This window comes from Callospermophilus lateralis, chromosome 15 (assembly GCF_048772815.1).
Source record: "Callospermophilus lateralis isolate mCalLat2 chromosome 15, mCalLat2.hap1, whole genome shotgun sequence".
Taxonomy (NCBI): Eukaryota; Metazoa; Chordata; class Mammalia; order Rodentia; family Sciuridae; genus Callospermophilus; species Callospermophilus lateralis.
Window position 1 is genome coordinate 88,995,198 of NC_135319.1, and position 26,232 is coordinate 89,021,429.

At 53.2% G+C, this 26,232-nt stretch overlaps 1 protein-coding gene across 2 annotated transcripts in view; it reads left to right on the forward strand.

The window, feature by feature from the left end:
* The first annotated feature begins 241 nt into the window (after positions 1-241).
* Positions 242-26,232, forward strand: part of Dock1 (dedicator of cytokinesis 1) — a 447,303-nt gene continuing 421,312 nt past the window's right edge. For both annotated transcript variants that reach the window (XM_077105459.1, XM_077105460.1), the window contains exon 1: positions 242-392. In XM_077105459.1, the coding sequence (XP_076961574.1) occupies positions 347-392 (46 nt within the window). In that variant the 5' untranslated portion in view covers positions 242-346. The remainder of the gene's footprint in view (positions 393-26,232) is intronic.

The following is a 26,232-nucleotide window of genomic DNA, read 5'->3' on the forward strand; positions in this document are numbered from 1 at the left end:
GCGCGGAGAGCGAGACGTCCCCACCGCCCGCGGGGCCCCATATGTTCCACGCGGCAGCCACGGGCTGGGGGCTGCGGGCCGGGGGCTGCGGGCCGGGCCGCGCGGGCGATCGGGGCCAGCGGGGCGGGCGCGCAGCCCGCGGCCGTCCCGCCTCTCGCGGGCGCTCCCGGCCTTTCCCATCCGGCCCGCGACGCTCCGCCCGCCCCGTCCCACATGACACCGCCTCCGCCGCAAACTTTTTCCTCCCCATCCTGTCGCGGCTCGGAGGGATGGAAAATGGCGGCCTAGGCGCGGAGTTTCCTGCGCGAGCGGCGGCGGCTCCGGGCGGCGCGGGGCGCGCGGCACCATGACGCGCTGGGTGCCCACCAAGCGGGAGGAGAAATACGGCGTGGGTGAGCAGCGCCGGCCCGCGCCCCCTTCCCGGCCGCGGCGGGCGGGCGGGCGGCGCCGCGGAGCCTGTTGCCGGCCGCGGCGGGGCGGAGGCGGCGCTCCCGGGGCGTCCCGCCCGCGCCCCGGCCCGCGCCCCCGGTCCGCGACCGTCCGCCGGGGCGCGCAGGGCGGGGGTGGGCGCGCCGCTCCCCGCGGGCTCCCGCGACAGCGGATCCCCGCGCCGCGGCGGCGGAGCTTCCCGGGGCCCGGGCTGCCCCACTCCGCGCTCCGCTGCGCTGGGCCCGCGCGGGGAACCGGGGTCATTGTTTTCGTGCTTTTCCGCCTCTTTGGCGAACTTGGGCGTCGGGGCTCGCGATGGGCAGATTCAGGTCTCAGCGCTCGAAACTTAGACTTTTCTTCCCCAGCGGGGAGGGGCCGCGCCGCCCGCGCTGGCGGATCGCCCCTGCGTGCCTTGGGTGGTCCTGCCCGGGCCAGGGGGCGACCCTCGGGCTGGAGACCGGTTCGCGAGAGCTGGGACCTGGTCCTGCCCCGCTCCTCTTTGTCGTTTCCTGAGGCGGGTGGAGGGAATCGGGTTGCAAGTTTGTGTTGCGACCCGAGTACACATTCCTGAGAGCGCGCCTTTCCCGGTGGCAAAACAAACCGACCCCTCAGCCTGCTGCTCCGCGCCCTGCGCGCCGCGCTGCCCCAGGCCTGCCGAGGCCTGCGGGTTCCTGCCCGCTCGCGGCTCGCCCCGTCGTGCAGCGCCTCGCCGGGCTCCCAGGGATCCCGGGATCTTCCAGTCTCCCTTGCCTCCTGCCACACCACCCGCAGGGTCCTTACCCAGCTCCCTCACCCGGCCACAGGGGCCTGACATGCAGGCCCCTTGGGAGCTTGCCCTTCGGTCCAGGTCCAGGTCCAGGGTGCCCTCCGAGGCGCCCTGTCACAGCAGCTCTGCCCCAGGAGCCTCTGCCCACCCTCTGCACGCTGCTTCAAGTCTTCCCACCCACACTTGCTCCTCTGCTCCTGTTCTCAGGGCTTGCTCCTTTCTTTGAACTCCAGGTGTTCCTGTTAGGTGACCCTAGGTGGTGGCCATGGAACAGTCCTGGGAAAACCTTTGCCCCCTCTGGGCCCACTGGCAGCTTGCTCTGCCTTTGGGGTTTGTGGGGTCTCCTTGCTTTAGAACTGAGGCATAGTCATCCTGAAGGTGAGCTCAGGAGCGAGGGTTTCTGCAGGGACCAAGGTGTAACCAGCAACCTGGGCCCTCTCAGTCTGCGTATAAGGGAGGAGATGGAGAGTCCAAGGGAGAGAGAGAGCTTCAGGTTGTGGTGACAGTCCTGCTCTGGGGATTGCTAGCCCTGCCTTACACCACCAGTACTCGCACTCCACAGGTTCTGGACTGGAACCCTAGTCCCTGAGTGTTCACACTCACTCCTGCTATGCTCTGTCTGCCACCATGTCCTGTGCTCATGGGGCAGGCAGGGCCTTCTCTTTGGGACACCACATTTTGAAAGAGACCCTGGTGTTCTCTGTGATCTCTGGGGGCAACCTGGGTGGTGTTGGTGAGCACCCTGTAGTGTGTCTTGATCACCTAGAGAAGACCAAGGAGCGCACTCCCACATCAGGCCAGCAGTGGACCAGAACCTGGCTGTGACCTTCCCAGTTGTCACATGCCTTCCAGAAGCTCCTCCAGCACTCGGGGTGGAGGCTTCTGACATCACACCTCTCGCTCACACCTTGACTTTAAGAAAACCCTGCACTGGAAAGTTCCCCCAGAGAAAAGTATATGAGATGTTACCCGGAAATTCTAGCAAGGAATGTGAATGACTGTCCAGGGGAGGAGAGGGTGGGTCTGCGTCTCCCTTCACCAGAGTGGGGTCGTAAACCAGCTGAGCTGGTTGGGAGTAACAAGGCAGCCTCTGGAAGACTTTTAGGATCAGCGCCTGTCGGGGAGGGTGGGAGCTGAGGATAAGCCCATGGACGGATGGCATCCCCGGACCCTGCTTTCCAGGCTCCCTCTTGCATGGGAGTTCACGTGGTGTTGGTTCTCAGGACAGGTGCAGGTGGGAAGGGTATTTATTGGCCCTGAGATGCAGGGATCTGTTCTCAGTAGGTGTCTAAGGGAGAACGAGTTAGCGCCCTCTGCATTTCTTTTTGGGAGCCTCACAACAGGGCTGTGTTTCCCTCCTGGGACTCTGGTGGGTGGGCCCTGCTTCCACTCAGGCCACTTGGCCCACGAATGGATCACGAGGGGAAAGAAAATGATAAAACTCCATCTCATTTGGAAACATGAATCACAGCTCATTGTTCGAAAGTACTTGGAATCTGGTAGGAGCATTGTTTGCAAATGAGACACTTCAGTTATTTATTTGTTTTGTGAAATTGAGAAAAAAGTAAATACCCCAGATGTGTGGCTCCCCAGCAAGAAACGCTGGGTGGATCTATCCCACTGGGGGCTGGAACTTACCTGCTGATTCTGCCCCTCCTCCACCTTGGGTCTGAGTGTGGCCGGCCATGTTTAGGGACCTGGCTTATTAATGCAAGCATAGACCTTGTCGTGGCTATCACACTGAGGGGTGGGCCAGATGATGTTACCTTGTATGTTCTGATACCAGTAAGATGAAGTTCTTCTGAATCCTCTTCCTTAGATACAATGAATAGACACAGCATGTACTGGAGGTACCCCTGAGCACACAGAGGGTACGGAAGGCAGGATAATGGCTCTACAGATGTCCGCAGCTTCTAGACCCTCAATATGATCTGATACATGGCAAAATGGTCTCTGTAGATGTGATCGAGGTTTCAGCCTTGAATGGGGAGAGACCATCCTGGCTCTTCAGAAGCCCCGGGGTCCTTGGCTGGGTGGTCATGGAGAGGGAGTGAGTGGAGGATTGCTACGGGGGGGGGGGGGGGGGGCAGTGAGACTCCAAGCCTGGGATGCCTTGGAGGGGGCAGTTGCTGCTCTCAGATGTAGGGACTCATTTGCAAGGACCAGAAGGAGGCCTCAGGAGCTGAGGGTGGCCCCTGGCTGACCACCAGCCAGGAAATGGGACCTCAGTCCAATCACAAAGAATGGATTCTTCCAGCACCTTGAATGAGCTTGGAAATAACTCCTCCCAGTGCCTCCTGATAAGAGCTGCTGGCCAGTGCCTGGATTTGGGACCTGGAGCCTGAGCCCCTGGGCATCTGACCTGCGGAAGTGTAATCTTGGGCTGCTCAGCTTGTGGTACTTTGTAAGGCAGCAGCGGAAGACCGAGGCAGAAGGGAGGAGGGCAGCCTGGGTAGGATCTCCTGCTGCCCTTGAGCTCCGATATTAGGTTGATTGGAGATAATGAACCCAGTGTTTGTCATCTGGCCTCTTCCATGTAAGCTCTCCAGCAGGGGACGGGGCCTCGGTACCACAGTCGTGGTGAAGTCCTGGCATTTACTCATTCTGCAGCCCCTGAGCAAATTGTTCGCCCTTCCTTCACCTGCGGTTGCTCATCTGTGAAGTGGATCTAAGTCTGCCTGCTCCAGACTGGGGAGGACTCAAGTGAGATAGGGTGGCAGAGCCCGTGCCTGAGATGTGCCAACTACTCAACGAAAGCAACACTTTCACTAATTTTTTTTTTTATTTAATAAAGCATGGAGTTTAGCAGTATAGTAGCCAGTGACTTCCTGTTTAGATTTAGCCATCACAGTGGCTGGTAAAGTGATTTCCTTCGAAAGTTGATTTCCTAATGTGTGTTTTGCCCCTGGATTGGGGGGAAGTCACATCTGTCTGCTCTGTGTGGGGAGCATGATGTGTCTGTGGTCATGGTTGCTGAGTGATGGTCACTGATCGTTGTTAGGGATAGTGTAATGCCAGAAGAGATTTGGAAGTGCCAGAGAGATTGTTTTTGTTATCTAGAGTAGCAAGCAAGCCGCTACTTTGGGAGAGAAATTAGATTTAATCATAAACAAATTGATATGCAGGCATCTCCATTCACTAGAGTTTCAGAAAAATCAAATTAAGGCATGTCCTATTTCCACAAACTTGATTTTAGTCTGGAAACATAAAAGTTTTAAATTTATTGTTGTATCAGTGTTTTTCCAGGATCTTGGGTGTCTGATCAGGATTGTCTTAGGGTGTGCAAGTCCTTCTTTTTCTTACATGTCACCTCTGGGTTCCAACAGTGGAAGGGAGACCAGGATTGCCTCTTTTGCCTGTGCAGCAGCATTGGAGCCTGTGCGTGCCTACCCACCCACCCTCTCTCCTTCTTTTCCTTTTATTAAGCTTGTATTTTCAAGCTCTTAGCACCACATGCAGTTGTAAGAACACTGGAGCCATGTACCCATTATCAATTTCCAGCAAGTTCATGTCCTACGAAACTGAGGGACAGTCTTAGAACCAGGATCCTGACATGGATACGGTTATTGTACAGACTCTTGTGTCACAGGACCCTCACGCTACCCTTTCGTGACTGCGCCCACCTCCCTATGCACCCCTCCCCAAATCTCTTCTCTGTTTCTATACTTTTGTCATTTCAGGAAAGCCTGTTAATGGAGTTATGCAGCGTGCCACTTTGGGGACTGGCTTTTTGCTCAGTGCCATTCTCTGGAGGCCACCTGGTGGGGTCTTGTCCTTCCTTGGGGAAGGGCTCTGCATCCAGGTTGAGGGGGCCACGAGGGGAGGCAGAGTGGGCAGGGCCAGCACTCTTCACATCACCTCCATCCCATCATCTGCCGCCTTTCAAATGGCCTCAGGGTATTGGGGAGGGCTTGAGGGAGGAAGCCAGCTGGGAGGTGGCCAGGGAGGGGCCAGAGTCTGGGTGTCACCTGAATTGGGCTAGTCTTTGAAGCTCTCTGGCCTCGTTTCCACCTCTTCCCAAAGGGAGTGGAATGCTTGGCTTGCCAATGGGGGCGTTGACCGGAGGGTCGATGGGAGGGTCCAGGAACTGGTGGGCAGCCTGGGACTGCCAGTACCCAGCTAGCCATGGCACTGTGTGTGAGGTTGCTTCATGAATGTAGGGGAAGCACTTGTGTGCAGAGGCGTGTTAGTCTGTGGGCCACCATTACCATACACGTTGGTGGGGTATTCTCTCTGCTTGGCTACCAGGGGGTCATCTTCCCCTGCCTCCTTCTGTGAGTATCTGGTCCTGCCCTCCTTTCCTCACAAGGACACTGGTGGTATTGGGTTAGGCCCCACCTTGAAGACCTCATTTGAACTTGACCACCCTTTGAGGACCCTGGTTGCATTCTGAGAGACTGCGACCCTGAGCTTAGTAGGCCAGCATGGGATCTGGGGCTCACACTCAGCTGAGACAGGGTATGACAGAAGGTTTTCATCTGAAGATGCCCTCCGTCTTGGCTAGTCTGGGTTTTGTTCTTCCTTGTGGGGGTGCTATGGGGACCCTGGGAGCTAAGGAGCGCGGCTCCCAGTCTAAGCCACTCTTTTACTCGAGTCTAATTTGTTTCTGTGTTCAGACCTGGAAACTCCTTGTTATCAAGTTGGTGACAGGACAATACGGCCAGGTAGTCTGAGAGCCAAAGAGGAAGTTGCGCGTCTCTCCCGCTGGCCGCTGGCACTGTAGGAACGGCTCCTGTCTGTGCTTTAGCTGCACCCAGTGCTCCTTGTTGACAAGCCCAGCTTGGGTTTATTTCCACTCTCTTGGCTTTTCTGTTTTTGTAGCATAGTGGGTGGCTGGCTCCCTCGGATTCTGGGAGCCCATCTACCAGTGCTGGCAGATGCCCCTAGGAGCCAATGTTGCATGCCTCCTGACATCTGGGGCCGCCCTGCAACTCCAGGGGCTCTGTCAGCGTGGGGCTGCAGGGGGCTGGCTCCTCTCCCTGTCACACTGTGTGTGCCCTTAGTGGCCTGGAACAGTCATAAGAACACTTGAATTTGGGGAGCTAAGGGGCAGAGGAGGGGCCTGACTTGTGACAAATAAATGACGCAGGGCTTGTTGATCCTTTCAGGCGCTGTTGGCTTGGCTGGCAGGCATCCACTCTTGCCTGCGGGAGGGGAGCTGGGCACACACAAGGCATACCCTGCCTTCAAAAGGCAGATGGTTTCACCCCGGCTGATGTCTGTCAGCTTGTTAAATTTTCATTTGGGTGCCTTGGGGACAAAGGTACTTTCTCTTAGCATATGGTTTGTTCCCCCATCAAAAGATCTCAGTTTTGGAGTTGAGAGATCCGAGTTCTGATTCCGACTTCATCTCTTATTAGCCAAGTGGCCTTGGGCAAGTTATTTACTTTAAGCCATTTTATCCCCTGTAAAACTGTGACAATTCCAACCTCTGGGGGCAGTTCTGAGGATTAAGAGAGGTGACCCAGCACATACCAGGCCCCTGGTCTGAGCCTGATCAGGGCGGGTCTCTCCCATCCTTTGCTGATGGCTTGTAAGTGGCAGCCTGTTGCTTCTGAAGCCTCTGCCTGCTGCGGGAGGAGTGAAGATTGACAGCTCCCTAGAATTCTAACACTAGCTCTGAGGTCGGGTCAGGGCTGCAGTTCTAATTGCAGGGCAAGGTGAAGGCAGAGGTCTGAACGCTCCCTGGATAAATCTCTCAACAGAAATGCTGCACAGTCTCTCTCCTGGTGCAGTTGCTGTCTGGAGTTGTTGAGAGCCGTGATCTGCTGCTCTTTGCTCTGCAGTGTGGTGCAGAATTTCTATGCCATTTTGAGTGATAGAACTTAATTGGATACACGAGGTGAACTTTTATATATAAATGTAGCAAAAGTGATTTCCTTCCTGAATTAGGGTTGGCTAGCTGCTGTAACAAAAAGCCCAGTATTTTCCTGGCTTTCTACAATAAAAGTTTGTTTTTTGTTGGTGTCATGATCCAAGAGGGCGGGGAGGGGAAGGAGGCAGGGCGCAGGCTCTGCTCTGCCAGGCTATTCAGGGATCCGGCTCCTTTTGTCCTTGGCACATAGCAGTTTTTCTTCCTGGCTGGGGATGATGTGGTGGCTGTTCCTTGGGCTCATGAGCCTCTGCCTGGACCTCAGTCCCTGGCCAGACCTTCAGCACGTGGGGCCCAGGAGTGTTGTGGCACCGCCTGCTCTGCAGGAAGAGGAGAGTGTGGACCAGGTGGTCTCCCCCACCTGTCCTGTCATGCGTTTCCCGTTATCAGGAAGCATGTGGGATGGACCCTCTAGCATTATTGGTATCGAGCACAGAGGCTTTAATCTTACCTTTTCATCCCTGAAAGTCACTCGCAGAACAGAGGTTCACGTCCCCACAAGTTGGGAGATGGTGCAGTGCAGCCTTTCCCTCCGTGTGTGCCCTGCGACTTTTGTCCTGCAGGTTTCAAGGTGGTCTTTGGGTGTGGGGAGTCTTCTCCGCATCGACCTGGCAGATCCTAATCTAACCACCCCAAAGCGTATACACACCTGGACCCCGTTCCCGTGGCTGTTGGATTCTTCTGACCTCTGAAGGCGGCTGCAAATGAGAGCCGGGTCTCGTTCCTTGGTGTGGCTTGCCTCTTCCCAGAGTGGAATCCTTACTTTCTGAAACAGCCCTTGTCTTTATGAGGAGGCTGGTGTGGGGAGGGTGGTGACGTCATCGGTGAGACCTAAAGCTGGGGGCCTTATGGTGTGGGCAGGGAGCACTGGTGGGAGCCCAGGCCAGCCGCTCTCCTCGCTGCTCCTGGAGCCTCAGGACCCTCAACAGAGACAGGACAGATGGGAGCACCAGTGCCCGCCTCTCCCTGTGCCCAGGCGGGCCAGTGACCCATGCGAGGAGCTGGCTGGGGAGCACTCACTAACGTCCCGTGTACAGGCTAAAGTACTACATTAACTTACTTCAGAGAAAATAGGTGATTCGTGATGATTGTTTTAATTGGAAGGGCATCGTGAGCTTTACTTTCCCCACAACTTTGTAACTTTTTATTATGAGGAAGCTGTCTAGTAATTGAGCAGGTGACAATTCTACATAAGCCGCCAGCCTGGCCGCTGTACCCAGGTATGGAGAGAGTGGCCCTGGGGGTGTATGTCCCAGCCCAAGTTTTACACATGTACTTTTAAGCCACAGAGAAATGAAAGAACGTTGGAAAGTTGCTCCCCTCCTACCTCCCTGGTTGCATGTGGCTCTGTTATCGGGCATTGGTGGCCCAGAGCTGCCCTCGTGGCACAGCTCTCCTTTCCTTTCTGAAACTTGAGGCCAGCAGCATGTCAGGATTCTGGCTTGTCACAGTGAGAGAGACCCAGCTAGCTGTGCAGCCCCGCGGGTCTGGTGGACACCCAGAGCCTTACAGACATGAGGCTGCGGCTTCCCTGGGCCAGGGGACGTGTACAGCCGCACTCAGCCCTTGGCGGAGGCCAGGGCTTGGCCACCAAGTGAATTCTCGTTAGATTAGTGGGATTTTGGGGTTGTAGACAGTGAACTGTGGATCTCTTACCAGTTTTCGTCCCTAAGCCATTCCCCAGGCCTGGGAGTCCAAGGCAGGAGGAGCGAGGAGCGGGTAGGGAGAGGGTGGGAGCGCAGAGGGCACCAGGACAGAAGCAGGTAGAGGGAGGCCTGCAGACCCCAGAGCGCTTGGAGCTGTGCTTTGCCCTTCCTGGCTTCTTTAGCCAGGGGACCCTCAAGCAGATTCTGGGGTGGGATTCTGTGGCCAGGGCCTGAGTTCTCCTGCATGGGGCAGAGCTGTTAGGGGCTCATGGCTGTTGCAGGATGCCCTGGATCTCCATGGGAGAGACCCAGCTCCCCCCATTGGTAGCTGTGCTCTTGCAAAGTGTGAATATTCAATGTCAGCAATCAAAGAAGGGACTTCCACCTTGTGGTAGGCAGGGTGCATGGGGGACTGCTCCCAGATCCCACAGCCTGGGCTCGCATGGCCCCATCTCCTGACGTGTGCTCAGCCCTGCTGTGGAGTAGGTTGCGCTCTTGTCCAGTGAGGATCGTGGGAGGGTTAAGTGAGCTAATTCACGTCAAGTCGGGTTTTCAAACTTGGCATGACTGACATTCTGGTCTGGATAATTTTTTGTCGTGGGGAGCTGTCCTGGCCTTGTAGAATTCTCGACAGCATATGCTCAGTGGATCCCAGTAGCACTTTCCCCCTCCAGTTGGGACAACCTGAAATGTCTCAGGCATTGCCAGGTGTCCCCTAGGTGGCTTCCACTAATCACCCAGGTGCCGTTTATTCTCATTTCTGCAATATTGGCAGCAAGGCCTCTTCTGGGTTCCAATGCCCCTTATGGCAGTGTGACACCCTGATAAATCCAGTGCAAGTTGAAAATTCTGTTGAGTCAAAAAGGCTCTGAGTGCTCCGGCCTGCCCAGCACCCTCGCCCAGCAGCACGTGTCTGGAGCGAAGCGTCTGTTGCTCACCCTCGTTATCGCGGGGTCCCCTGGAGCTGTGGCTCTCTGCCACTGCCCAGCATCACCGTGGGGATTGGATCAAATACTGCTAGCCCCCAGAAGAGGTCCAAATTGCAAATTAGCAGCATGGTGTCTATTAATTGTCCCTTACTTGCACCACTGTGAAGTAAAAATATTCCTCAGCCCAGTCCTCCTGAGGGGGGACTGCCTGTTTTGGGGAAGAAAAGTTAGAAGCCTGAGTGAAGGGGCAGAGGGGACTTGGAGAAGGAGGAAAGGGGGCCTAGAGGGAGTTTGGGCCCTCTGGCCTGGCTCCTCGCTAGCTATGGTTCTTAGGAGCTGACTTTGTTTTCCCCCAAGAGACAAGGCGGGGCTTGGGTAGAGGTCCCAGCGAGGATGTGGCAGTCCCTGGGGGATGCTGTTGAGCAGGCCAGCGTTCCCTGAAGAGTTCTCTCAGGCTGCTGGAGACCCTCCTGCGGACAGGGACTCAGCTGTCACTCTGGGAGTCTTTGCTGGAATAAAGGCACTTAGCAAACCTCTTTTTTTTTTTTTTTATTTTTCTAAAATAATACCTTATTTTCTTTAACATAATTGACTTTACCAGGGGCAAATAATGATTTAGCAGGAGGGAAATGTGATTATTTTTCTTCCAAATTGCTGCACTTCTATTAACTTTGCAAGATTTATTTCAAGTCCTTCTAACGTCATGTGTGTTTAGCTGCCCATTTTTCAAAGGCAGGGGTGCGTCTCCGGCCCTCTGGCACCACAACAGGCTGCCATGCTTCTTCAGATTCTTCTTGGGGGTTTGCTGTGAGGACCAGCCTGGTGGGAGCACCACATGGGGGCATCCAAGGGGGCTTGCTGGTGGCCCCTGTTTCTAGGACATCATAGGGCTCTGAGGCCATTAACCACATGGCTCTGAGGAGCTCAATGCCATACCTTCTGGCTGGCCACAGTGCATTTGCAGATGCTTTTCTGACTGCCCAGAGAGCCCTTTATTTCTACCCCCGTAGCTTATCCAGGCTCAGGTCTTGTCCCACCCAGGCTGGGCAAGGGGCCCCTCCTGTGCTGCTCCTTGTAGTTCCATGACTTGTTTCATACCAGCCCCTGGGAGCAGTTGGTGGCTTCCTCTGCCAGACAGTGCCAAGGTTGAGTTGTGCATTCTCCCCTTTACCTGGTGTGGTCCCTGCACACCTTACACAGGAAGGTGAGGCCTAGATTTCATCTCAGCATGAAGATGTACTTTATTGGTCCTAGAATCTTCCTTAAGTTTTCTCCACCCCCAGTGTTGACGCGAGGCCTTTGTAAAGCCTGTTAATAAGGTGGACACTTGGTTGGTCCACTTGGTGTATTGACTGCCCTGACCTCTTGGCTGCAGAATGGAAGGAAGCCTGAGTCTGTGGAGGGAGATGGTGGGTCCAGTCCTGGCTCCAGCTCTCAGCCGCTCCAGGGCCTCAGCGAGGCTCTGAAGAGCTTTCAGGTCTCTGATCACCTGAGACTCAGCCTCCAGCTTTTCCTACCCACCAAATGTGATAAAAAGCTAAAGAAATAAAAGGAATTAATATATGTTTGAGTGCTTTGTAATTGTAAAGCATTGACAGCTGAAGGGGCAGGAGAAGGTTCTGTTCAGAGGAAGAGATTGCGCACTTTTCTGTCCAGACCCAGATGACCAGTAATCTGGACCTTGTAGGGCGAAATTGAGATGCTCCTTATATTTGTATAAGCACTTAAGAAAATGGCACCATTTAAAAATGTAAAAGCCAGAAGACAGTTTGTCAATTTCTGAAAAAGTTAAACATGGCACTACCATGTGATGTAATGATTCTGCTCCTAGGAATATCCCCAAAGAATGAATGACCACTCAAAGAAACAGTTGTGCCCAAATGTACAACACAATTCATGATATCAAAAAGGTGGAGGCAGTCCAAATGTCCAGTAGCTGGTGTGTGGGTAGCAGAAGGTGGTGTGTCCACACAATGGACTGTCCCTCAGCCACAAAAAGGAATGCGGTTCTCACCTGCGGTGGCATGGATGGACCTGGGGGACGTTAGGCCATGGGGAAGAAGCCTGTCATGACAGGACGTACCGTAAGATTCTTGTATGTGAATTGTGCAGAAGAGGCAGGTGCATAGACCAGGAACAGGTGAGTGGGGGGAGGTAGAGGAGGGGCTGCGGGTGGGGGCTTAACGCCGTGGGCTTCCCTTTAGAGGTAATGACAGCGCTTCAGACTGAGGTGGGGATGAGGCTGTGCAACATTACAGACCAAGTAAACCCTAAGTGACTCTCATGTTATACACTTCATTTATTTTTTGAGTTATACACTTTAAAATGGTTAATTTTATATTATATGAGTTTTGCCTCAATTCAAAATGAAGCCAAGAAGCCTTCTTAGCTTATGGGCAGCATGAAGCCAAGCTCGGGGCCTGATCTGTCCTGCAGGCCACGGTTGCTGGGGCTTGGCTTCGAGCTGGGGTCCTTGAGTTTTAGCATAACAGCTACTGTGTTTGTAATAATGGTCTGTGGTGGTTGTTAGAAAAATACAAGCAATATGAAAGGTACAAACATGAAGAAAGGCCTTCTCCAGATGACCCGGCTTTCAGAACAACTGCTGCCCGTGTGCGGTGGCCGAGTGCTGTGTCCTCTCAGGTTCACGCAGTGAGACCCCGTCACCAGGGTGGTGGGCAGGTCAGAGGTGAGGCGGTCTGAGGGGCTGGTGCCCTTATTGGCAGGAAAGCTCCACCGTGAGCCAGGGAACGGGCCTCACCAGGACTGACTGTCCACACCTCAGGCTTGGACTTCCAGCCCCAGAACTGGGAGAAATGAATTTCTGTTGCTTTTAAGACTCCCGGCTTACGGCATGTTGTCATCAGTAGCCCGAGCAGACTAGCCCACCATCAGGGAGAGGCATAGGTGAGGGAGGGGGAGCCCTGGTTTGTGGCTCACGGGGAGCTCAGCCTTCTGGTGGGCAGGGTGGGCCGGGTGGTGGGGTTGCACCATCCCTGCGGCTGACTGTCCAGAGCCTTCAGGAGGGCAAGAGCTCCAGCAGTGCCGGGGCTGGGGTGGGTGGTGACAGGGTGATGGAAGGTTCAAAATACCCGTGAACAGAAACCCAGATCCTTGGGATTCCCACCTCTTCACCCGTTGCTTCCAGAAGAACAGAGGATAAAGTGCCCATTGGCAGTTTTCATCTGACTGGCAGTTACCAGGGCAACCAGATGTGGTCCAGGGCTGGGAAACGTGGCCTGCACCATTTCCCCTTCCATCTCTGAGACTTATTGGCAGTGGGATTAACGTGGAATGAGCCTTCAGAGTGAAGGATCTGAGGCCCTGGAGATGAAGGATTGGGTGACAGCGTTTCTTAAGGACGGAGTGTGAATAATCGCGGTGGCCCCGGCACGGCGGCAGTGCTGCTGGGCTCCCCGGCACTGCCTTTCACCTGCCGCTGGCCCAGCAGGCTCTCTCCGCATGTGGCAGCCTCTTCTGTTTTTAACCAGCCTTTTCATGGGCTTCTTGCTCCTGCCAGTGACCTCCGCAGAGTCATTGAGGGTTGGGAATGTGTCACTAGCCCTGAGAAATGGAGTGGTGGCATTGAGCCTTTCTCTCCGTGTTTGGTGTAGCCTGCCTGCCTGGCTGGGAATGGGCCACAGGCTTCTGTCCCAACGTACTTCATGCACAGGCACAGAGCCGGGAGGAGCCCTGGCTGTCCCTAGTCCCACTGCAAGTGTCCATCACCCCCGATGCCTTTTAGTCCCACCCAGGGTATCCTGGTACATTTGTTCTTCTTTTTGTTTTTGCAGTGTGCCACCCTGGGGATTGAACCCAGGGGTGCTCTGCCCCTGAGCTACATCCCCAGCCCTTTTTGTGTTTTTAGGTTTACAGACAGGATCTTACTACATTGCCCCGTCTGGCCTTGAACTTGTGATCCTTCTGCCTCAGCGTCCTGAAGCTGGGGTTATTCTGGGTGTTTCTAAACACATACACACGTGTGCAGAGTACAGTTCCCCCGCTTACCAAGGTTTTTCTTTCTGTGGATTCAGTATCTGTGATCAGCTGAAGTCTGAAAATATTAAATGGGAATTTCCAGAAACAATTAAAAATTTTGTGCAACTTACAGAATATTGTTATAATTGTTCTATTAGTGTGTCCTCTTGTTGTTAGTCTCTTACTGTTCCTAATTACGAACTGAACTTCGGTGTAGGTGCATACGTGTGGGGAACACTCAGTCTGTCTGGCTCTGGTGCTGTCCTGGGTTCAGGTGTCCACTGGGGTCTTGGAATGCATGCAAGGACACTGCATGTGACATAGGAAGGTAGGTGCCAGTGAATCTTAGACCGCAGGGTGCAGCTGAGACCCAGATGAAGTCACGTCTTGGGCCTGTTTGCAACCCCTCTGAGCCTCTGGATCCTCCTCTCTGGAGAGGACAGGAGGAGGAGGAGTACTGGAATGTCAGGGGTGTCAAGTGCTAGAGGATGACTCTAAGCCGAGGCCTTAATGCACTCTGCTGGGTGGAGGGGGGTCCCTGAGAGCCCCAGGGAACCCTGGGTGGCCATGGGCAGATGCCCACTCGGCTCTGGGGCTTGGCTTCGTCAGAGACTGAGAGCATTTGTGGGGGGGGGGGGCTGTGACTTGGAATGAAGTGCTGCAGTGATCTTAAATCAACGGCTGCAAAGTCATTGGTGGCCTTGGCCAGCAAGAGGGTCTGCAGGACTACTGAGGGACATTGCCAGGACTGATTTGAGGACTGAACTGAGTGAGTCCAGGGCTGACTCCTAGCAACTGGAGTCTAGGTTACTGTTCTTGGTGGGAATGGGAAGGTGGAGATCTCCACAGGGTCATCTTATGGTGTGGTGTGACATGGAATTGGCCTGTTGTGTATGATAGGTAGTATGGGGCTTGGACCAGGTCACCAGGAGAAGCTTCCAGCCCTGAGATCCAGAAGCTGAGCCCTTGGGGAGGCACTTGGCTTGGTTTAAATTCTGAATTCCTGTTTGACTCTGATTAATTAACCTCTCTGAGCCTCAGTTTGCACATGTATAAAATGGGAATGAGGAGTATCCAATTCCAGTTCTACGGAGAGGAGTGACGTGATGCCAGGGGATGCCAGGGGAGCGTTTGGCCCTGTGAGGTGCCTGGCGACTGCCCAGAGCATGGGGTGCACCCTCCACAGCTCAGCCAGAATCCACCCCCAGGACAAGCTAAGTGTTTTTTGTCTTCTGTTAAAACAAAGAAAAACAAAGCAAAGCAAAACAAAGCAAAGCCAAAGACTGTTAGAGAGGCGTCAGGTAGAGTCACTGTGGTTCCATCCCGATGACCTGATGCTTGTTCTCAGTTCTAAACTACTAAACACTTCAATCTGAATTGAGATTTCCAGGAAAAATAGACAAAAGAAAAGAAATTGAGCTTTGAAAACCATGTCCCAGCAGAATCTGCCTGTATTAACGCACCAACTTAAGGGAAACACTGCCAATTGCAGCCTGCTGGCTGCATCTTTTAATAAATGTGGTATAGAAAGGATGAGGCGGGCTGAGGTTGGAGTCCCAGCTGAGTGTCTCAGGGTTTAGTGACCACGGGGTCCTGCCATGAGCTATGCTGGGTCTTTAATCTTGTGGGAGGGTGTGCTCGCGAGAGGAGAGACCTTTGGACCAGGCAGGAGGCTCCTCTCCCAGAGGCTTTGGGGGGAGCAGGACCCTGCTGACCCCTTGGCTTGGACCTCTGGCCTCCAACCATTGTGAGAGCACAAGTTTCTGTTGTGCCACCAAATCTGTGGCACTTGTCAAAGCAGCCTAGGACGCTGATTGGAGGGTTAGGTGGGAACGCAGTGGAGAAACCGGCAGGGAGGGGCCACTTGGAAGGAGGTCTCCACCCTGCGTCCCTCCCTCCCTCCCCTCTGTGCCTCGGCACCTTCTTGGGGGCTCCGTTGGTCTTTGGCCTGATCCATTCAGAAGGAAGCTGTCTAGAGAGCTGGGTGGTGACCTGGTGCCAGGTGTGTGACAGAGTCGGCGGGTTCCCCTGTGTTTCCTTTCAGTGCAGATTTGCTGTGTGCTGAGCAGAACTTGAGGGAGCGGAAAGTCACGTGGGGCCATGTCTGTGAGGGTCCTGGAGACCACAGGGGCAGTTCCTCGGGCGCATTACCTTTCTGCCGTGGACTCCACCATCTGTTCCCTTCCCGCCACAGAGTTCCTTCCTTCCTCCCGTCCTTTGCAGGTTCCTCCAGCAGGCACCAAGTCAGAGCTGCCCACATGGTGACACCGTCTGGGTGCCCACTGTCAAGGCTAGGTGCATTTGGGGCCAGGCAGGGTGGCTGAGGGGCAGAGGGCAGTACGGGGAGGAAGATGTGTGCTCCATGGGGGGAACTGCGTGTCCAGGGCGCAGAAATGAGGCCGCACAGAGTGTTGGCGAAGTCGAGGCAGCAGGAGAAGGAGACGTGAAGACGCCCCCTGATTGGGGACAGAGCCTGCAGGGAAGGAAGGACTGCGGCCTCCCAGGGAGAGGCCCGCGGAGGAGGGACGTGGTGTCAGGCTGCACCCTGGGTCTAGTGTGACCCACTGCCAAGAGCTGTGTCCCCAGAGCCCTTGTGCTGTTGGAGTTGTGGTTTCGTCCAACATTAGTAAGTCTCCAGCTCCCAGTTGACCAGGAGCGAAGGAGAACCATGTTCTTCCTGCGTCTGGGGAGGCCACTGGGCGCGAGCAGCATGCCCGGTCACTCTGAGCTGTGGAGGCCAGGCTGGTGTGACGGGGTGTCTGGTCAGGACGCTTTCAGAGGCCTGGCTGTGGGTGTCCTCACTGGAGGCCTTGTCACGGCTTCCTTGAGGACGGCTTCTCAGTCCAGGGAACAGCGTGCTCTAGACGTGGAGCCAGTCTTGTCTGGCAGGAGACCAGGTGTCCAGCCCTGCGGAGCCGCCAGGTGCAGATGGAAGCCCTGCAGGGTGATGCGCATGGAGCTGATTCTCCTGTCACCAGGTGCTATTATGGCTGGAGGTCATGGGTCTGCCCTCCAGAGGGCTCAGAGGCCGTCTGCAGTTGGGCTGATGAACCTGGCTTTGCTCCTCTATGGTTGTGTAATTTTTTTGAAATTTACTTCACCTCCGGGCCTTGGTTTACTCCTCTGTGGACTGAGGGTGGTGGTGATTGCCACCCCTGCCTGTCGTCCTGAGGCCTGAATGTCAACACGGGACATGTTAGGCATCAGTGGATTTCTCTGGCCTAGCCCGGGGTGGAGTGGACTGACCAGGGTCACCACTGTGAGCCTGGGGATGCAGGGGGTTCGTTCTCCAGCCCAAGAAGGGGTCAGGGCTCCATGTGGGTGGTGGGCTACCTGGGTGCCTTCCTCAGTGGGGCTCCTGGTGCACCTGGGGGCGTGATGAGGATGCGAGGGAAGCAGAAGTGGCCAGGCCTGAGCAGAGCACAAGGAAGCACCGTGGGCTGAATGGGAGTGGAGTGGGCCCTGCAGAGCCCAGGACCTGCTCAGGGTCTTGTGCGTGGACTGCTGTTTGGTGTTTGGGTAGGTATGACCTTGGAAGGCCAAGGTGAATCTAATCCTTGACCTCCGTGCCTTTCCTCCTGCAATTCAGTTCATTTGCAGCTGGTGTTGGGAGCTTCCTGGATAGTGTTGCAGCCGCCGGCTCCAAGGTCCAGTTAGTTGGTGCTGGGACCCTGGTGGCATCATCCTGATTCCGGCACCTCCTTTTCTTCTCCAGGATATGTGGTGCCTGCCCCTTTGTCCACTTCCCATGGCCTGACCCCGATGTGTTGTGGGGGTCTGCAGGCTTCCTTGGGAGCAGAATGCCCGGGGCTGAGAGCACCCTGGGTCCACCCCGAGTGGAGGGCTTCCCAGGTTGTGACAGCTTCTGTGGGGATGTTCAGATTTGCTGCTCTTGGAGGTGAAAATGGGACTTGAGTTTTGGGGACACGAGCAGTGCGGATAAACACTGTTCCCTGTTCTTGCTGTGGAGCGCAGGTACCAGCGCCTGCAGTGCCCCAGGCAGGCACCTCAGTTGTGGGGATTGTGGGGATAAGCGTTTCCTGTGGGATGTGCCAAGCAGCAGAAATGGTCCTGCCCATCCTTCAGAATGTCCTTCTGGCCATTGTCAGAGGGATAAGGAAGTGGGAGGCCCCGGTCACCACCAGTGGGCTCTTGGTGTGTCCTGTGGAGCCCGGCTTCCTGCACACGTGAAGTTCCCCAGGGAACGTCGTGAACTCTGTGCTTCCTGGGCTGGACATGTGGCTTCCTGTCCTGGGTGCTGGCCTGGTGGGGGGTGCAGAGAGGTGGAGGAGGCACGCCCTTGTTCACTGGGCCCTCTGAACTGCACACTCGGGTTCAGAAGTGCAGGGAAGTGGGATTCAGTTCCTCTGTCGATGGTGAAGCGCTCATTCGACAGGCTTCCCTTGGAGACAGGGTTTTGTAGAGGGTGTATGGCGGCTGGGGTGGACTTCAGCTGCTCCAGTGGGAGTTCCCAGGCAGCCTTCTCCAGCGTGACCTGGAAGTTGTTTTATTTACCCTTCACGCCCTGGCGTTCATGACCTGGAAGCTCAGGTTCTACACACAGTTCTTGACATCTCCAGTCTCACTTGGAATTTGGTTTTACTGAGGCAGGATGGAGCAGCCTGCACTGCCTTGTCATCCAGGGTCTGGGAAAGGGTCTCCGTGGAAGTTGCCTGTTATAGTGATGTGCGTGTGTGACAAGTGGTGGCCTTGAGTGTCATCACATGCTGCGAAACGGTCCCGTCCTCCACGGCTGCTCTGGTGCAGACTCCCCCTTCTGAGGGAAGCCACGCAACATTGAACCCGCTTTTCCATAATCAGAACACTTGGTGGTTTTGGACCCAAACCTGATAAATTCTGCAAATGCCTGAAGATGAGTTTCAGCTTTATCTTAAGAAGCCACTGACACCTGACATGGAACCACGCATTGGAGCAGCACTCGGCAGCCACTCCATATCCACGTGGCAGGGTTTGGATTTTCTGCTTCAAGATGGATGTCAGCTTTATCTCTTTTCCCACCTGCTGTGAGTCCAACTTTGTACATGGCTCCGTGGCCTGACGAGTCACGGCCTCTTTGGAATTTATGAGTTCTTTTGTTTGTCTTATCTTCTTGATGGAACCCAAGTGGTCAGAAGGTGACAATAAGGATAATGAGAAACCTGAGACCTTTCTTTGAAATATAGACACTGCATCATAACTACCTAAAAAGCCTCAGCCGGGATGTTACCGATTTTCACCTGCAACTTCCTATTGAGAACTCATTAAGGTTTGAAGAGCAGTTGTAAATATCAGCGCACTCTGCTGGCTTCTGGAGGGGAGGTGTGCTCCTGGTGCTGGGCTGCTGCTGCCCACCTGAGTGAGATAGGACATTGGAACTCGTTGCTGGCTTAGCCCAAGTCCAGCCTGGTGGCCCCCAGCATGCCCCAGGCCTTCATCCAGGTGCTAGGGTCTGAGGGACACAGAGTGGAAGCTGGTTCTTCACAAGGTCAGCAGGACTTCTAGACCTGACCTGGCCTCTGTCCCAGCTCCTGGCAGCCTGGCCTGCCAGACAGGTCCTCGAGCCGTCAGGGAGAGACTGCGTCTCAACCCAGAGCGGGCTTCCTGTCCTGTCCTCACCTTTCCTTGCCATCCTCTTCTCCCTTCCTTCTACTTGATTTGCTCCTCTCTTGACCGGACATCTCCCCTGGACACTTACTTGCCTTTGGTCTGGCTAAGGTGCCCCTACTGTGTGTTGCCCACCACATCCTCTGTGTCTGTGGACAACTGAACATGCCTGTGACCAGATGGTTCCTGGGTATCTGGGCCAGTCTAGAGGCTCCCTGAAGACCAGGACAGCCTCCGCCCAGCCCGCTTCTGTATTCCTGGCAACTGCTGCTGTCCTGGGTGCAGGGCTGGCGCTTTCTAGTAAGTAACTGTTGGATGAATGAGGCTGAAATGTGGAAATTCCGGGAACCTTCTGAAGATTCGTAGAGCAGTGTTGCAGAGTACTTGAGGCTGTTCTAGAAAGGAGTTGGTGACTTTTTGTGCTCAAGGCCAGACAGTAAATATTTGTGTCTTGGTGGACTATGTCGTCTTGTTGGTAGCCCCTCAGCTCTGCCTTGAGCGCAGAAGCAGCCCGGAACAGTGTGGAAGTGCAAGACCTGGCTGGGTCCCAATAAGCTTTATTTACGGACACTGGAATTTAAATTCTGCATAATTTTTGCATGTCATAAAAATCTCATTTTAATTTTCTCCCCACAACTATGTGAAAGTGTAAACAACATTTTTAGCTCAAAACAGTAAAAAAATGGTGACAGACCAGATTGAGCTGCTTCCGGTCACTTGCCCACTGCCTGGATATGTGGTTACTGGAGATTAGAGTGGTTTTCAAAGGGGCCTGCATTTAAAAAGAACAAAAAGCATTGCTGGGCGTGGTGGGCTCGCCTGTAATTCCAGCCAAATATTGATTCTTGGTTTTATTTCTTGAGCCTAAGGGTCTTGTTGAGGAAGGTATATGCATGGAGGGTTGACCCTGGGTTTTCCTCTGGTAGTTGCAGGGTTTCTGGTCTAATTTCTAAGTCTTTGATACTTTTTGATTTGTCTTTTGTGCAGGGTGTCTTTTGTGCAGACTAAATTCATTCTTCCACACACAGATATCCAGTTTTCCCAGTACCCATTTATTAAAAAGGCTGTCTTTTCTCCAATATATATTTTTGGCACCTTTGTTAAGTATCAGGTGGCTGTAAAAATGTGGGTTTGTCTCTGTGTCTTCTATTCCATTCATGCCTATTTTGATGCAGTACCATGCCTTTTTTGCTACTTCAGGCCTGTAGTATAATGTGAGATCTCCTTTGCCCATTTTATGATTAATTCACTGATTTGTTTTTGCTGAATTATAGAAATTCTTTATCTGGATACCAATCTCTATTAAGACGTGAATTTGCAAACATTTTCTATTCTTTGGTTTTGCCTTACATGTTGCTAATACTCTCTGATGGACCAAAGTTTTTAATTTTGATGGAGTTTAAATAATTTTTTTTTCTTCTGTTGCCTGGGCATTTGGTACCATCGAAGAAATCGATGCCAAATTCAGTATCATGAAGTTCTCACCTATGTTTTCTTCTAAGAATTGTATGGTATCAACTTTACTTTTAGGTCTTCCATCCATTTTGAATTAATTTTTTTGAATGATATAGGAGTCCAACTTCATTTTTCTTCCTTCCTTCCTTTCTTGTTTTCCTGTTAATGTCCAGTGTTCTCAGCAATGCTTGTTGAAACCAGTTGGGGTTTTGCACTGTGTGGTCTTGGCACCCTTATTGGAATCATTTGACCTTATATATGAAGGTTTATTTCTGGGTTCTCTGTTCTGATCCACTGGTGTCTATATGTTTGTCTTTATACCGGTACTATATTGCTTTGATTATTATTTCTACCTAGGTCCATTTGTTTTGCTGTAACAAAATACTCAAAACTGGTTAAATTATGTATTATTTTGGAGAGCTCTGGAGGCAGGGAAGTCCAAGATCAAGGTGCCCACAGGATTGGCATCTGGTGGGGGCTGCTCTCGCCTTCCAAGATGGCGGCCTGTTATGGCGACTGGCTGAGGTGGTGGGGAGGGAGACTGTGTGTGCACAAGGTGGAAGGCAGAGACTGAACCTATCCAGGTCCTTTTCTCAGGGTCTTACCCCATCCATGAGAGCTCTGCCCGCCTGATTTATTATCACTTGAACACTCCATTTAGGTTTCAACACATGAATTTTGGGGAACATTCTGGTTGTAGCTGTAGCTTTGTATCAGGAAATTCAAGTTCTCTTGCTTTATTCTTTTTTAAGATTGTTTTGCCTCTTCAGCGTCCCTTGAAATTTCACGTGAATTTTAGGACGAATCTTTCTATTCTTGCATGTACCTGTCTACTTTTGCTATGTTTCCTAGGCTACTGGCTTCACTCAGGGACATCAATGTATTTATCTTCATTTAAATTTGTTTATCTTAATTCTTCCCTTGTTGGCAGTGACTTGATTAAACAGCCATAATCTATCCTTAACCCATCAGACCAGTTTTTTCCAACAGACTGCAGTTCAGGGAGCTGGATTCACTATGTCTGCTTTCCTTCTTCTTGGATGCTTGGGTTTGGTGTTTAATACTCCCAGAAGTTGGATTATCAGGCCTTTTTGCATTTAGGTCTCTCTCCTGACAGCTGCCAGTGTGATGTGCCTGGTTCTGAGAATGGACCCTGCCTCACTAGACCTTTTGTCCTCTGTGCTCAGAGGCTGGCCTGGACCCTAGCATTGCTGCTCACCCTGACCTAGGGCTGGGGTTGGGCATAGGGCTAGAATGAAAGGTTTAGAGGCAAGGAAAACAAAAAGCAAAGAAAGTACTATTCATATTTCCCCCAAATACCTTTCTGACCTTTGGAAATTGTACTAGAATATTTTTGCCTTTAATCTGGTTATTTCTTTGCAGTCTTAGTAGCAGGAAGTTCACTCTGTGAATTAAGCATGATTTGCAGGAATGGTGGAAGACTCCCAGTATTTGGGGACCCGGTGACTTACACTGCTTTAGAGTTTGGGTTTAATTTGATGGGAATGGATCAAGAGTGATTTTTGCAGACAGCAGTACTCCTAGGAGAAGATCCTCACAACTGTTCTGCTTATTCTTAAAAACCAAGGTGTTTTCCCAAATTAGATAGCAGAAGGAATCTGGGGCATTGCAAACTCTATCAATTTTAAAATACCTATGTTAGTAAACAAACTCTTCAGTCTAAATCAATCAGTGCCCACTTCTGTAGACCTTTGAATGATTAGTTTATCAGGTGAAATTTGATTTGTATTGTTAAGACCTGGATCTGTGACAGTGAACTGAAGGGCTGACTCTCTCATCAGGGAAATCAGAAGTGTCTGTTGGATCACAGAGACTCTGTTCGGTTGCTCTGTAGCTTTGCCGTGATGTTCCACCGAGGCAGATTAAATGGAACCAGGAATCCGTGTGTCTGAGAGAGAGCCAGCATGTGGAGGAGCAGACGGGCATCAGCTGTATCTTCGTGGGTTGTCCTCACAGACTTTCAGGGACCTGCTGGTCCACTCAAGCTGTTGGGTCGTTGTCTGGAGGATGACATTCTCCATGAAATTGCTTGTTGGTCCGTCTGCCCTGCCATTTCACCAGAGGGCTTCCCGTCATCTCCACACCCAGAAGCTGTCTGGAGACCTTCTGCCTTTGTTGGTGTCTGATCCAGGGGAACGAGAGCAGGTCTGGTGCCGTGTATTCTGTGGTCACAAAAGGCAAATGCTGTCTCTGCCTGCTTTGTGGAGCTGTGTAATGGAATCCTATAGACTGGGTTAGTCACAAAAAGAAAAGCCACTTATTTCCTACAGTTCTGGAGGCTGGGACATCCAAGATCGAAGGGCTGCACGTGGCGAAGACCTTCACGTGGCGAAGGTCATCTTGCTGTGAGGAGGATGACTTGTGGAGGGCTTCACCAAGCAAGAGGGGGGCGCGTGGGTCTGAGCTCAGGTCTCTCCTTCTCAAGCCTCCGGCCGTCGACATGATCTCATCCGACCCTCATCTCCTCCCAGGGCCCCACCTCCAGGCACACTGGCATGTAAAGCTGGGGTTGTTTCCAACACTTGGATTTTAGGGGACATACTCCAGCCACAGCAGACACTGTACTGTACAAAGAAGTCCCCAAAAGAAATGTAGACTGAGGCCATGTTTGGGGTAGGCAGCTTGCTCCTAAGTCCTGAAGAAACGTCTCACCGCCTAGTGCTAGCTTTGACTCCGATCTTTTAAAACACAAGAATGAGACATCAGCCAAGTAACCCAACAACAGCGAAGTCTTGCAAAGCTTCAGCAGCCAGCACGTGTAGATTCTGCCAGCTGAATAGTGTCTGATCACCCTTTCTGGAAAGCAGTCTCCTCCGGCCTCTGTGGGGTGGCATGCTGTGACCTGATGTCCCTGTGAGCGCCACGCTGTGAGCCACTCTGGGCTTGTCTGTGAAGCTGCTCTGTCCAGAGGATTCTAAGCTCCCAGTGAGGGGTGTGGGGGGCCGGGGGGGGGGTGCTGCCTGATGTTGTCACTTTAATGGCTGCTCATTTCCTGAGTGCTTCATGAGTCCAGAGACTGAACCTGGAGGAGGTGCGCTCAGCCCTTCTCCTGGTTTGTTTTAAGCAGATTTTCAGGTTCGTTTTTAGTTTTGGGTTGAAGCTGTGTACTGGGTTCACTTAGGAGCAGGTTGCCTGATCATACAGCAGGAATAAACCTTCAGAGAACCACAAGCGTCAGACAAGAAGAGCAAGATGGTCACTGCTTGTTTCTGGCCTGCAGCAAGTTGAGTTAGTGGAATGAGCTGCCTCCAGGGAGCCTGGGGTCTTGATGAGGCAGAGAGACCCCACCCAGCTTATATTTACTATAAATACACTCAGCATCACCGAAGTTCATTAAAAGATAGCCATGGTCTACTTTTTCTGGAAGCTTCTAATGGAAAGTAGGTGAGAGTGGTTTCCTCTGACATTAATTTGCAAGGAGCTTCTTTCCAGAAAGTACTTACATAGGTAGCATGTTTCACTGCCTCAGTGTGGATTGTTTGAGTTTTCCTGAGCCCTTGTGATTTTAATTACTATTCTAATAAAATATCGATGTCCCTTCCTGTTTGTCTAGAAATGATCATTAAAAGCAAACAAATGAAGGCTCTGGAACTTCCTTGAGCCTGGCTGCCTCACTTTCTTTGTGGGGGGCGGGGGGTGATGCTGCTGAGGCCCAGAGCACAGATTCTGAAGCCAGGCTGCCTGGGTCAAATCCAGCTCTGCACCGGGACTGGGGTGCCTGCTTGTCTCTGCAGACTGCAGACTGCAGACAGCGCCAGTGGTTGTGGGCGGGACAGGTGATGTCTGGGGTTGGCTCCTGTGTCCACTCAGAGTCACTCAGGCCTGCCCTCAGGGCGTGGAGTCTGGCTGGCCGTGAGCTTCAGTATTCACCAGGTGTTGAGGCCGTGCCAGCAGCGGGGGGCCGGGGTGGCGGTGGGAGAAGAGCTAGTGACACAAGACAGTGGGGGATGGCGAGGCGGAGAAGAGACTGTCCCAGGCTTCCAGGAGGGCACAGTGCAGGAGGCCGGGGGCCAGCAAGTCTCTCTAGGCGTCTCTCTATGCTTGGAGCTGTGGGTTTTCCTGAAGGTCCGTAAGCTGCAGAGGGACATGGTCAGGGTTTGCTGTGGGAAGGAGGAGGGGAGGGCAGATGGGAGCTGTGGTGGCCACCCATGTGATGGCATTGTGAGTGGCAGATGCAGGTGGGCCGAGTGTGCCTGAGTCCAGGTGACCACACTCATCACCGCTGACCGTCTCTGGGAGGTCAGGAGGTGTCCAGGTCTGGAGCTGGTGCTGCTTGTCTCTCTGCGGGGCCAATCCCAGAGAAGGGTGACCTCTGAGGGGGCTGCTGAATCAGTGGAGGGCTGTCTGCTGCAGTGGGCCTGGCTTCCAGCACACACAGGCGGGTTGGCCTCGTTCCGTTCCTCAGCGGCTGTTGGCAGAGCTGGCTGGTAGCTCACTGCCGCGTGGGCCTTTCCACAGGACAGTTCACTTTGGGCTGGTTTTGTCAAAACTAGAAGTGAGTGGGGGTGGGTGAGAGGGAGAGAGAGGCAAGAGAGAGACACCCATGTCCTTGGCCCGAGGGGACCCACATTCAGGGGAAGACCACAGAGGACCTGAGCACAGGAGATGGGACCGTTGGCAGTCATCTTGGAAGTTTGCCTGTTCCTGTCTCTGATTCTTGTGTCCCTCCACTGGGGTGTCCCTGGGACCTGTTTCCTTCAGCTGCCATGAGTCCCCAGCACACGGCCCTGCACACAACACAGTGATTGAGCAGGTAGCATGAGCTCCCTGTAGGAGTCCCTTAAAGAAAAGGGGCAGACCGTGGCCTGAGTCTCAGGTGCTGTGATTGCAAGGTAGATGCTCCTTTGAAAGAACAGAGTACACAGTGGAATTCGGTGTTTTTTTAGTCAGACGTGACACATTGACTGGAATAAACCTGTTGGCCCCTCCTGGATGGCAAGCCTTGGTGGAGGCACAGGTGGAACCTGCCTGCCTTGGGGCTTGGGGGATGTCCTCCCAGGTGGCCTGGCTGTGGGGCGGAGCCCACAGTGGGGAGGGGTGGGGCCAAGCCCTGGAAGGTGCCCAAGCTCCTGTGGGGACGTCCCAGGCCCACTCAGCTCTACTGTTCTAGGAGACTCAGCAGCATGTTCTCAGAACCATGGCTGGAGGGCTTTGTGGGCAACCTCACAACTCTCCCTTTAAGTAAATAAAAACTTTGCTTGAAAAAACAGATGTCAGAGGTAGAACACTCACCTGACGCATTCGAGGCCCTGGGTTCGATCCTCAGCACCACATAAAAAAATAAATAAATAAAGGTATTGACAACTACAACTAAAAAATAATTAAAAAAAAAAAAAAAAAACCCAAAAAACAGGTATCCAGCCAGGTGGACCTGCAGGCTGTGGCTGTTGGCTCCTGATCTGTGGATGACCAGATAAAATGCCCCATGGCTTGTTGTGAATGGTCTTTAAAACACATTTGTGATTTTAGGGTGTGTCTTCTCACCCATGTCCTGTACTGTGGATTGTTGGGAACCTGTCCAGGGGCTGTGGG